The sequence below is a fragment of the Serinus canaria genome, chromosome 8, assembly GCF_022539315.1.
Source record: "Serinus canaria isolate serCan28SL12 chromosome 8, serCan2020, whole genome shotgun sequence".
In the NCBI taxonomy this organism is placed as follows: domain Eukaryota; kingdom Metazoa; phylum Chordata; class Aves; order Passeriformes; family Fringillidae; genus Serinus; species Serinus canaria.
The window spans coordinates 268476-281601 of NC_066322.1; the positions used below are offsets into that span (position 1 = coordinate 268476).

At 48.0% G+C, this 13126-nt stretch overlaps 1 protein-coding gene across 1 annotated transcript; it reads right to left on the reverse strand.

Annotated features, from left to right (window-relative positions):
* Positions 1-1549: 1549 nt before the first annotated feature.
* FPGT (fucose-1-phosphate guanylyltransferase) lies at positions 1550-5781 on the reverse strand. Its single transcript, XM_030226546.2, has 4 exons — positions 5605-5781; positions 5183-5350; positions 4245-4337; positions 1550-3489 (listed from the first exon to the last, which is right to left on the reverse strand). Exons 1-4 carry the CDS (start codon positions 5672-5674, stop codon positions 2027-2029), a joined length of 1794 nt encoding a protein of 597 aa, XP_030082406.2. The 5' UTR covers positions 5675-5781; the 3' UTR covers positions 1550-2026.
* Positions 5782-13126: the final 7345 nt, after the last annotated feature.

Genomic DNA, 13126 nt, shown 5'->3' on the forward strand with positions numbered 1-13126 from the left:
AAAATGTTCAGAGTAAGAGGCAAGCGGTGGGTGACACACAGAATTAAAGCAGTGCAATGTTTCTTACCTGGTAAATCCATGCTTATTCCATTACAAGAGATTTTCTTTTTTCATTAAAACCTTTGCCTCAAGATCCGAGCTGGGGGCTAGCTGTGCTAGTCCATGGCTACCACCAGGATGCCACTCCTTTTTTTTGCCTTGGAATTCACACTGCTCCCTAAAGTACAGCAGCTGCTGCTGGCCTGACCTACCACAACTTTCTCCACAAGTTGGGCTGTCACTGTTTTTCCTCACTCTCCCAATACTTATGTGTCAGAAACAAATCCCCTTCCTATTTTTATCCAGTTTGCTTCCAGTGATGAAATCAATAGCTGGTACTCAGGGAATTCAGAACAAATGCAATTGTAACAGTTAAAGCGGATAACCATGTTAAAAGGATGCATTTCCCTGCTACCAACCACTCAGAGAACTCAGCTGGCAGCACAGCAACCCTCAGGGCAGTCTGTACCAGACGAAGTTTGGTCTCCAACTCAAGATGCAGAGTCTGCATCAAACGTGTTTCTCCTAAAATCTTTTGTGCAACAATAGCTGAATAAATCATGCAAACAGGACGATATACAAACGACAACTCCATGCTCTATGACTACTTTCACTTTGTGACTTAAAGGGTTTATCTTGGACTTAAGTGTTCCCAAACCTACTGCTTCCATTGTTTAACTAATATTTCAAACTGACTTTTAGACTCTTTATTTGCTCAGAAATTCTTATTCCTTTGAAGCCAACTCCAGCAATTCCCAACCTCCAAGTTTAACTTCTTTGTATTTCTTCTTGGAAGGTTTATTACTGAGGAAGAAACCTAGTGTAGGTTAAAGAAGGGTGGGTAATGCCCAGGAGACATTACTCTGCTGCCTCGTAGGTGGCATAAGAAAGGTGTCATTTGGGATTTCAGTCAGCAGGGAGATAAACACTGTCATCATGAGACATTACATAAAACATGAAAACCCACAGAGACATTCAAGAGAAAAAGATGCATCACATTTACAGCCAAATCACATTGGCACACTGCACAGCATACTCCTAAAAATCTCACATTTATCTGTTTGGAGCTGGATCTTGGGCATCTAAAGTAGAAACAGGAGGACTTTCATATTAAACTTATATAACTTAAACTTTAATATTAAACTTATATTTGCAGAAGGGGAGAAGGGGAAGAGGGTTTCTCTGAAGATATGCACTGTGGGGCCACTCACAACAAACCTCTCTGGCTTTTGCTCTGCCCCACCAAGGACAGCAAAGACTGCAACAGCTCAGTTTAGAGAAGCACAAGGTGCTGCTTTTGGCACGGCACGCATCAGTCAATCTGTGGGCAACAAAGAGCTGGCAGCTTCTCCATCACACTGCCAGCTTCCAACAACCACTAGAAAAAAAAAGAAATCATTATAATGTCTTGATGACTGGCGTTGACCCCAGTACTACGAGTCACAAGGGGAAGAATAATCACTCATGCCAATTTTTTTTCTTCTGGGAAAAACCAGGAAAGACTAAAAAGTTACAAAACAAAAGAGACAAGTTTATTAATGCCCATGACAAGATGTCTTGAAATAAAAGCACTTTTAATCATTTTACCTCTACCTAACAACTGCTTGAAACTGTATTGCAAAATGGCAGCATAAAAAGATAGAAACATAAGTTGTGCTATTCCACATTGCTAATATTCTACCCTTCAAAAGCTTTTAAAGCCATTTTCAGCCAAATCTACAATTTTTTCTGTATCGTATTCTGACAAAAAGCTACAAGACATAACATCCAGCCCACAAAAGGTCACCAAATAGTGTTTTTAGATCTGAAATAGTTCCCTGTTTTAATCAAAAGAACACTTTATTTGCATTTGCTGCTTTATTAATGTTATGCAATTTCTTCATTTCTACTCCAATGAGATCAGAGAAGAGATCTGTGTACTATTCTCTTAGGATTCTTACAAGCAGGGAAGTAATCAACCGTCCACAAATGAAAACAGGAGGTTTGATCAAGTACCATTCATTCTATAATCAGACTTCTCTTTTTGTCTTTGTAGGCAGATTTCATCATAAATCTGCTTCCTAAACTGCAGCATGTCTTCCACATCTTTGTAGGTGAGCATTTCTTCAACAGACAAAAGCTGAAAGCCACTCACTTTGAAAGCTGACTTGTGCTGCACAGAATTCAGCATGTTCAGTGACATCCTAACTGACTCACTCAGAGTAGAACAAACAGGGAAAATCCTTGCAGTCCACAGCCCCAAACGTGTGTCCTCACTGGAGAAGAGCTGGTCTGAAGCCTCTAAGCTCCAGAGGTCAAGGCATTCTGGCAAGCTGGCTCCAAAAAACCGGAGGGAGTGTATATCTGACAGCGATTTCACACTCTTTTTCAAGTCGTCGCCTACACCGAACACCATGGTGACATACTCCACTCCATCAGCCATTTTCACACTTACTGAGCTCAGGAAGCACTCTGAGGGTATGTCTACACTGAAATTTATGTAGGACCCACTAACAATGCTGCCTTTCCCTACTGAGACTTCAGGCCCAATTCTGGAGTACTCAATGACAGAGCCAGGCCCTATCACACACCCGGGCTCAAGGATGCTCTGGATGATGCTCAACTGATCCAAGGTCCTGGCTGAGTCAGGGCAGATGCTAAAAGCCACAGGTTGCAAGCCAAGCTCAAATCTCAGTTTGCTCTCAGCAGTAAAATGAAACAAATACTCCTGAGTAGTCCCGATGTGGTAGAACTGGGAGTTGTTGAGGACTATGACATTTAGGGCGGTGCCTTGCAGGAGGGAGTACAGCTGCTGCCGCACTGCCACCAACCCTGAGTCCTCCTTGGAGACATTCCTTGTGTTTTTGGTGTAATCTGGAGTGGCTCCAGGCCCCAGGGCCTGGAGAAAGTCACCATATGCATCTATTTCACAGCCAAGAGTGCCCATCTGCTTATAGAAGTGCAGTAGCTGCTGGGCAGTGCTGTGGTCCATGTAGAACACACTGTCTGTGTACACACACTCCGAGGCCACGGCCGAGTCTCCGCAGCTCCCAGGAGAGCTGAGCTGAGGGCGATCCCGCCTCACACACACTGCACCACTCTGATGCATGGTCTCCACGTCAGGCTTGTGCAGGAAACGATAGCATGATCCATACTCCAGTCCTCCCTTTCCTGAAAAACTGGACGGATCTAGCACAAACACCCCGTGCGTGGTCCCGACGGCCAGGTCTGAGGGGTGAGCCAAGGCAGTAAACCCAGGTTTGTCAAAGGTGATGGCTTCTGTGACTCCAGTGCTGTACAGCTCTATGTCATCCGAGCACGTGACGAGGACTCCTGGTTTCATGTGACGGGGGAAGTCGATGTACATGGACAGTTTCAGCTCCAGCATCTGGTACAGGGGCTCGCCCAACGGCAGGGCTGTGAAGATCTTGCCCAGGGCACTGGCATTTGGCAAACGCTGGCTGTAACCACCTGGAAAAAGACTCTTTTAGTGCCACAGAGACACTGAAAGTGAGCAAAACACTAAACCTAGGCAGCTATTTCACAGGTACACAAAAGCATTCACAACCTCTCAGCTCGGTCATACACCAAGTCTCAAAGCACATCTGACCTTGTCCAAAACCCAGCCTGCCTTATTCAGCTCATATTAAAACTGTGATTGACTTGGTTACCTTTTTGTTTCAGAGCTATCTGCTGCTGAGGTGACAAAGCAAACATTACCCGCTTTTTGCTTGGAGGAGAATCACCACATTCCTGATGGGAATTTTAAGCCAGTGATGAGTCAAAAAGGCAAAGGTTTGGTCACAACACCTGTTATCACTTGGTTTCTTTCTCCTCTGCAGCACTGATGTTCTTCCACATCTGGAAGTGGTCTGACTCAGTGGATAAGAAGGCAAGTATTCAGCCTGGCCAGAGGCACGAGGAGCCCAAGGTCCCCCAAGAGAGGTTTGTGGTCCTTAAATGGATGTTTCAAGGCAGAAATTTAAATCACTCCTGTGAATCACATCTTTCTCACTGGCTGAGCAACTTTAGTGCTGAGAAGAAATGCTGAAGTGACAGTAACATCTGGCAAGCACCAACCTAATTTCAAATGATCAGACACATGGGTTACTTTTCTCAGGAAACTATATATTTTGGAACTGCAGCTCCTCTCCCATTTTATTATTTAAAGGAAGAACAAAATAAAAGGTATCACTTTAGAGCAAAATACACAAAACTGAATTTACCAGAATGGATTAGCAGCACAGTGAAGGAAGTCCACTGATCACCATACTGCTCTTCCAAGCACCGAAGAGCATGAAGAGTGGATCCACCATTTCCTAAAGAAAAAGCATTTCAGCATTTGTGAGAAGAGCTCCAGTAGCACCTGTTCTGACAGGTGAGGTGTACTGGTGCCCAGCCAAAGAGATGGGATAGTCTTTCTACCATTTCATGGTTGATAAGATCACACACAGAAGCTGGTGGACAGTCCCTCTGGAAGTCTGCGCTCTCTGAGGGGATGGCATCCCGAGCAGACAGCTCCAGGGGAATCTCTGTGATTTCCCCTCCCAGCCACCTCTGCACAGCCCCACCATTTGAAGCATTTAATCAATCAAATAGGCCATAACTCAGCCACAAAAAACAGCTCCTGTAAGAAACGAGTCACATAAAAGCCTACTAACAGATTCAAGGCAGTGTTCAGAAGTACTCCTGATATTTCCAGTATGGAAATAAGAAACGTTTGGGATCTGAGGGAATGGTTTGGGATATTTTATGAGCTTCTGCAACTTAAAACCGCCAGATTCCTGAGAATTAACCTCTGCATATTACTCTACACCGCAGATAATACTGAGATTACTTAATTTGTACATCAAAGTGAACAGGAATTAAGACTTACAAGATGGTATTATGAGCAGTGAGACCAGTTTTACATCACCACTGGGTAGTGCACTAAAACATAATCAGACTGTTTAAGTAACCAGGTCGAGGTAAGTATGAATGGGCAACACACGAGTTAGTGCTACCCCATGCCCACAGGACACGCTCCGAGGAGCGGCACAGCTCGTTCCCCAGCACCACCACGGCTCCACGTGGGCTCCCGCCGCCCGCGATGCCCGCTGTCCCCGCACCGAGCCCCGGCCCCCGGCCGGCCCGTGCCGGAGCCCCCCGAAGCCCTTGCACGCACCGATCCTGGGCCCCGGCGGGTCGGCGCACACGAGGTACCGGACGGCCCTGGGCAGCTGCTCCCGCCGCAGCTTCTCCGCCAGCTGCTCCCGGAACGCGCCCGCCTGCGCCGCGTCCGCCGCCGTCAGCACCACCGCGTCCCACAGCTCTCCGGGCCGGGCGGCCGAGCCTGCGGGAACGGGAACGGCCCCGCTCAGCCTCCGCCGGCACGGCCCGGCCCGGCCCGGCCCCGCTCGGCCTCCGCCGGCACGGCCCGGCCCGGCCCCGCTCAGCCTCCGCCGGCACGGCCCGGCCCGGCCCGGCCCCGCTCAGCCTCCGCCGGCACGGCCCGGCCCGGCCCCGCTCAGCCTCTGCCGGCACGGCCCGGCTCGGAGCCGCTCGGCCTCCGCCGGCCCGGCCGGGCCGCCCCCAGCCCCGCCGCACCTCGCAGCGCCGCGAACCGCGCCAGCCGCCGGGCCGTGTCCTCCCGCCGCGCCGCGCTGCACCGCCCCATGCCCGGCCGAGCGCCGGGATCCGGCCCCGAGAGCGGCCCGGAAGCGCCGGCGGGCCGGGGGCGGGCGGAACCCTCGGGACCGCCCGGTCGGGCGGGGCCGGGGCGGCTCTGCGGGGCCGGGCTCGGCTCGGCTCGGCTCTGCCCTGCCCTGCCCTGCCCTGCCGGACTCCGGGGCCGCTCCCTGCACCCACGGCCGGTGGAGGCGGGTGCCTGGTTTGTAAGTCCGGGGAAGAGCAGAGTCCGAACGGCACCTGACCTCGCCCTTAGACGTCTGCCCGCCCTTCCCGCCCGCTGGGGCCTCTCCCGGCCGCGCCTGCCGCGCTCGGGGCGCGCCGGGCGGCGGAGCAGCGCTGGGAGCTGCCCGGCTGATAGCGCCTGCTTTCGCTGATAGCGACTGGCAGGAGTCACACAGCTCAGGGCTTCTCCAGCTGAAGGTTTTTCGCTCTGCGGTTCCTTGCCTCGGATATTGTGGGTTTTGATCTGCGGGTTCCGTTTGTATTCAGAGTCTGTTAAGATTACAGATACCAAATGCAGTCAGAGGGGAATGAAAGAAGGCTTTGCTGTGATAAGATCTCATTATACACAAATCTTACAATAAAAAGTAGCTGTAAAAGCGCGATAGGAGCTACTGAGGAAAAAAAAAAAAGAATTTATGAAGTTAAAAAAATGTACGATAAATCCATAGTTTTTCGTGATTGTAAACCGCTGTCAGAGAAGATTAAAGAAAAAAAGATAAATGCTTCACTGTGCTTCCTCAGTGTGAGGCTGTGATGCAGGTGATAACAGTCCTAATCAGAGCAATGCACACCACAGAGATCCGTTTGATCCTTCCTTGTGCTCTCGACCCACTCCAGTAAGGACGATGGTCTCTTCTGCTGGAGCTTCACCTCTGCTCTTTTGTACGGGGTTTTCATTGCTGACAGCAATGCTGCCCAGCAGCCCCGGCTTTCCCGGGAGTCCTTTTTCTGCTCAGAGCCCAGGTTCTCCAGGCCCCGCACACCTGTGGCCCCTCGCCGGGCTGTGCAGTGTCTCTGGATGCTGGCCCCAGCATCCCCAGCATGTCCCCACTCCAGGTGCTGGCAGTGCACCTCCCAGCACAGCCCCCGCAGTGCTGGCACCTCGCTTGTGTTGTGATTACAGGACATAACCCAAGATAAATTTATCACTGAACAGGTATCCCTTCACTTGCTGCTGTGCTAGAGTAATGCAGTAAAAAAACAAGCACGGGCATTAGTTTCTGAGCACACTTATTCCACCAAATTCCATCCAGCTGTGTGAGGAAGAGGTTTCCCACGCCTGTGGTGTGAGCTGTGCTGCCAGTGGAAGAGCCCGAGTCCCTCCAACACCTCAGATGGAAATGCTCAAGCCCTGAATATTTATGGAAGGGCTGAGATTTGATGTCATTTTTGTAAATCTAAGCTCTTGCAGAGGCTCAGTTAGAAGCTACTTGTTCTCAGCATTGATGGACCTGTAACACCAGACCCGCTGCTCAGCTTTGCCTGGCTTAAATGGCAACAAAAAATAACTACTAAAGTAAACTCTCTGATTTAGCTCAGATTTCCTATAATCCCACCCAGAATAGTACATATCTGGTATTTCAAGGTGAATTAAATGTGTTGATAAGTGCTGTGAGTCTGTGCTCTTACTGGTTCTTTTCCTTAGAACTATATTTTAAATGCTGCATAAAAATGGGAGAAAATGCCTACATGGTTCAGGGGGCAAAAATAAACAGGTGTGGTGTGGCTTGTGCCATGCAGGAAGAATTTCTTCACTGAAAGGGGGGTCAGGCCTTGGCAGGGGCTGCCCAGGGAGGTTTGGAGTGCCCATCCCTGGAGGTGGCACTCGGGGCTCTGGGCTGGGCACAGGGGGTGTTTTCCAGCCTCAGGGATCCTGTGACTCCGTGCCCAGGATCTGCAGAGCGTGGCCCTGCTCTGTTCCCACGGATGAGCTCTCCCCTCCCCTCAATCCCCACGCCTGGCACAGCCCTTGGTCCTGCCTGCCAGCGCTCATTAGTGCTGTCTCTACTTGATTAGTTTCCCAGTTCTCACACATGCAGCTACTTATGGTTTGGGTTTATTTTGCATAAATTATCTGTGTTTCTGTGTCCCAGTCGAAATGTCCCCACTGCACGCTGGTGGCCAGGTCAGCTCATGGAAAAATAACTTACATGTGTTGTTATTTGTATACTACTGTATATTACTATAAATATTGTTACACTGGTGGTATTAGGAAAAAACAGGGATACGATTCAGACCATTTGCCCATAAATAAGCTTTCCTTCCTTAAAATCTATATGGGTAGAAGAAATTATTTTTTTAGCAATACATTATTTGGTAAAAAAACTTCCACAAAAATAGAGGTGAAGCATTTTATAAACATTTTATTAAAGTTGTATGTAAGAAAAATGTTAAATATTTTCTAGGCACATCAGCTGTGACTATGCTGGGCTTAGATTCCTGTCAAAGGTAGTATCTGCAATTTATTGGAGACAAAGCAATTGAAATGCTTAGCAGAAGATAAATGATCTTTTTAGCTGGAGTATAGAGTCCATAATTACAGTGGGAAACAGATTAGGAAAAATAGCATTCCATCATTTCTCCCGTTTGACATTTGCAGAAGTTCAGGGTATTTATTTAATATTTAAACAGCCCATCTCAGGAATGTTTTCAATGTTTGATTTGGTTGAGCACTTCCCTGACACCCTTCATCATTCACCCAGATTATTTTTGTAGGCATACACACAATATTTTAAGATTCTGTCTTTTTATCTGCAGTGTGTTTGTACCTGGACAGTTTGTTAAACTGCTAATGAGTCCCACGGGGCAGTATGTTAGAATTAAACAGACATTGATACCTGCTAGAAATAAATTTTAAAAGCCCAGAAAAAAAGTCTCTCTCTCCCTATACAGCAACAGTCTGAAGCTAAGCTGTCACATTATGGGCTGGCTGTTGGGTTGCCTTCTCCCTTCTTTGGAGCGGGCAAGCTGGCACCTTCCTGGCACTGCAGGGCTGCTGGAGCACCGTGCCCAGCTGTGGGATCCCCAGCTCAGGCAGGACCTGGAGCTGCTGGAGAGTCCAGGGGAGGCCATGGAGCTGCTGCAGGGCTGGAGCCCCTCTGGAGCCAGGCTGGGACACCTGGGGGTGCTCACCTGGAGAGGAGAAGGATCCAGGGAGAGCTCAGAGCCCCTGGCAGGTCTCTAAAGGAACTTAGGAAAAGGGGGAGAGTGACTTTTTACATTGCAGATAGTGATAGGACAAGGGGGAATAGTTTTAAACTAAAGAGTGATTTAGATTGGAGATTAGGGACAAATTCCTGCCTGGCAGGGTGGGCAGGCCCTGGCACAGGTGCCCAGAGCAGCTGTGGCTGCCCCTGGATCCCTGGCAGTGCCCAAGGCCAGGCTGGACACTGGGACACCCTGGGACAGTGGGAGGTGTCCCTGCCATGGCAGGGGTGGGGAGTGGATGAACTTTAAGGTCCTTCCCAAGCCAAACCTGTCTGTGGTTCTGTAGAGAAGTAAAATCAATTGCCTCTCAAGGTTTTTTGAGAAAAGCACTTAACTGTGGGTCGATTAGGTTATACTGTCCAGGAGATGGCACCATACCTTCAGTCTTTTTTTAAAAACCAACCCAACCCCAACCACAGTAAAATCTTCAGAAAGTATAAAGAAAATGCTTGCAGAAGTCCAATGTATTATCATTACAATGTTGTGTACAAGTTTCTATTTTTGATATAATCACCAAATATTTGATAACTATTACTCCTAGTGTAAATGACTCTTTGAGAAATGTCTGGTGAGAAGCAGAGTGGAGGAGTTCAGTAGAAAGACTCCAGTGGAATGTTCAGTGAGTGGGAGAAGGTGTCTGCTTCTGACTGTAGTGTGATTTTTGGGCCTGAGACACGAAAGAGCAAGACAGGGGGATGGGGTTTGTTTGTTCTGACAGAAACAGGAGGTCCTTTAACCCAGGCTTTACACTAAAATTGATGATACTTTTAGTAGGATGATAGGATTGGATCCAAGTTCCCCAATAGCAAATGTACCTGAGAAATGTTTTGTTTTTTGGTTTTGGTGGGTTTTTTTTCCTTGTTTGTTTGATTTTAAATGTTTGGGCTTGTTCTTTGCTATTTAAGCCACCAGAGGATCTCCCCTTGGGTTGCCCTGGCGAGGGTGGTGGCCTCATGCTCAGCTCATCTGGGCACTGGCCCAGCCCCAGGAGCCACCTTGGCCCCAGCCTGGGGGGACCCTGAGCAGGGCTGACTCCTGGCACCCACCGAGGTCTGACCTTGTAGCTTTGTAGCTGTATGGAAATGAGGGGTTTGCAGCAAAAACTGGCTTTGCATTCTCCAGGTGTGCTCCCTGAACAGTGATGCTGATGCAGGAAGACAGCAATGATTATTTTGTACTGCTCCTGGCAGCAGTATCAATATTCTTATTTTCTGTTCATTCCCAGCACTTTCCCTTTTCAATACTGTACTTTTTCCTTTAATACATCGCTTTTGTTTCTGTTGCACTTATTTGTTATAAATATATTATTGTCTATTGGTTGCACAAATGTTTTTTGGGAATTTTTTCTTCAAAGGCAGGGAAGGAAACAGAGAAAGAAGAAAGGTTTTCTTCTGCTTTTGGGACTGGCCAGTGCTGCTGGTCAACCAGGGAGACAACTCCACAGGAGCCTGTGTGCCATGTCCAGTGTGGGACAGATAAGACCAGGGCTGGCTGAGCTCTTCTGGAGCAATTTCTTTAATGCATTAAGCACAAACTGTCTTTCTTGCTTTCAAAGTCAGGCATGTGTCTCATCCTAATTATGTTCTTTCCCCTCTAACCCATTTTTGTTCAAGTTCTTGCCATGGGCAATTGTGTCAGTGTTCTCCTTCCATTGCTACTATATAGAGGGGGTCTGCTATAATTATTGCTTGAACTGAGGTTTTTGTAATTGAAAATGTTAGAACATATATTAACCAAATGTGCCTTCTGTCTCCTGGTCATCCTGCTGTTGGGGTGTGCAGGGCAGGCTCCAGGGGTGCAGGCAGGAGGGCAGGCACAAGGCAAAGTGCTGTTCATTTCAAACTTTTCGCTGTATTTCCTGTTTATTTGAAAAACAATTTATCTCCACTCTTGCATGACCGACAGAGGAGATGGGTCAGGTCTGTGTCAGTGGGCAGACTTGTGGGAACACTTCCACTTTCCCCTTTAAAACTAGAAAAAAGTAGAGAGAATTACAAATAATTCACTCTTTTTCCATCCCTGTCTTTAATGAAAGTCTAACAAAGCTGTGTTGAAATGAATAAGTAACTGTTAGATGTATAATTAAACCTCCCTGTGTAATCTGGGGCACTGCAAAATCGAATGAACCATGAGTTTCCCTTCTGGATATACGACCTCACTGAAAGCTCTCAATATTTTTCACCAAGAAAGACTGAAAGATGTGGGTTTTTGAAAAATGGGGAAGTTATAGACTACAAAGCTGCCTAATATTGGCTCTGAAAGGAAAAAAACAAAGTCTACAAAGAGCTATTGTTGGTTGTATGGACATCCAGGAGCCAGTGGTGCTGGGAGCTGATGGGTATGGAACAACTTCAGTGTTGTGTTGCTGTTCTGAAACCCGTGTTTACAAGTTCATCACCAAGATTTAACAGTTTCTGGTTAGTAAAAAGATGAAGAATGTTACCAATTACATTTTAGATGCAAAAAATGGGCGCTTGATTTTTCTTGTCTTTATCACATCCTTAAAGGAAGAAGAAAAAGACATGAGGAGCCTTTGGCAGCCAGGGAAGGAAGTGAGGCTCCCGGAAGGCTTTTTAATGCGGCTCTAAAGAGATTCCAGACACTGCAAAAGAGCAAAGCACTTTCTAAACTGCAGAGAAAAATAAATATTTTTAAAGGATTTCAGCATATTTAACGTAAAACTTGTTGATTTATAAGAGTCTAATTATTACAGTCATTGAAAGACCATGATTATCATTAAAAGGCTATTATCAGAAATGAAATGCTAAAAACAAATGATATATATTGAATAGGATCATACATATTTCATAGAACATATTATACTGCAAAATAAGTTGTCATGTAGCCATGGCAATGACTTTTAAGTTACCCTTTTTGATGCCTTAATGCACTGCTCTGCATGTTTTAGTGTCAAGCCTCTGAACATGCCCAGCACTCAAAAGCTCCAGCTGAGAGTGAATATAAAGTGGTAATTACGTAGCTAACTGGTCACATGGAGGGATAAATGGTGTTTGTGGGCACGGGCCATGGCCCTGGGAGCCCGAGCTGTTGGAGGGGAGCTGGAGGTGCTGGGACAAGAGCTGGAGGTGCTGGACGGGAGCTGGAGGTGCTGGACAGGAGCTGGAGGTGCTGGACAGGAGCTGGAGGTGTTGGATGGGAGCTGGAGGTGCTGGGACAAGAGCTGGAGGTGTTGGACAGGAGCTGGAGGTGTTGGATCGGAGCTGGAAGTGCTGGGACAAGAGCTGGAGCTGTTGGGAGGAGCTGGAGGTGTTGGATGGGAGCTGGAGGTGTTGGGACAGGAGCTGGAGGTGTTGGACAGGAGCTGGAGGTGTTGGACAGGAGCTGGAGGTGCTGGACAGGAGCTGGAGGTGCTGGACAGGAGCTGGAGGTGTTGGATGGGAGCTGGAGGTGCTGGACAGGACCTGGAGGTGTTGGGACAAGAGCTGGAGGTGTTGGACAAGAGCTGGAGGTGCTGGACAGGAGCTGGAGGCGCTGGACAGGAGCTGGAGGTGTTGGGAGGAGCTGGAGGCGCTGGACAGGAGCTGGAGGTGCTGGGACAAGAGCTGGAGGTGCTGGACAGGAGCTGGAGGTGCTGGACAGGAGCTGGAGGCGCTGGACAGGAGCTGGAGGTGCTGGGACAAGAGCTGGAGGTGTTGGACAAGAGCTGGAGGTGTTGGATCGGAGCTGGAGGCGCTGGACAGGAGCTGGAGGTGCTGGGAGGAGCTGGAGCTGTTGGGAGGAGCTGGAGGTGCTGGACAGGAGCTGGCGGTGTTGGACAGGAGCTGGAGGTGTTGGATGGGAGCTGGAGGTGCTGGGACAAGAGCTGGAGGTGTTGGACAGGAGCTGGAGTTGATGCACGTGCCCAGATCTCATAAACCAGAGGGAAATGGATTTATAAGACAGAGATTGTCTGCACTTCTAAGTGCCCATATCCATTCTACACATCCTTAATTAAGAAACTTTTCAGAGTATAATTAAACACCAAGGCCAATATTAACTCCATAATTAAATTCAAGGCCAGGGGAGGTATGAATGGGTATGTTGTAGACCATGGGGCTCCTCCTGATGATCTTTGTTATGAACAGGGCATCTGTCTGTAACAACTTTTTATGTGAGAAAAAAAAAAAAAAGGGATTCTGGACTATATTTGTGCATTCAAAGTTCATATTATTTTATTGATAACCCCTTCCTCTGTCATATTATGTCTGTCTACTTTTATTTCGAGTGT

What these genes read in the sequence shown, in the direction of transcription:
- FPGT (XM_030226546.2), bottom strand. Translation starts at nt 5,674, where the DNA reads ATGGGGCGGTGCAGCGCGGCGCGGCGGGAGGACACGGCCCGGCGGCTG. An exon ending in CCCGCCGGGGCCCAGGATCG is followed by an intron (nt 4,338 to 5,182) that starts GTGCGTGCAAGG and finishes CTTTTTCTTTAG; the next exon opens with GAAATGGTGGATCCACTCTT. An exon ending in TGTGCTGCTAATCCATTCTG is followed by an intron (nt 3,490 to 4,244) that starts GTAAATTCAGTT and finishes GTCTTTTTCCAG; the next exon opens with GTGGTTACAGCCAGCGTTTG.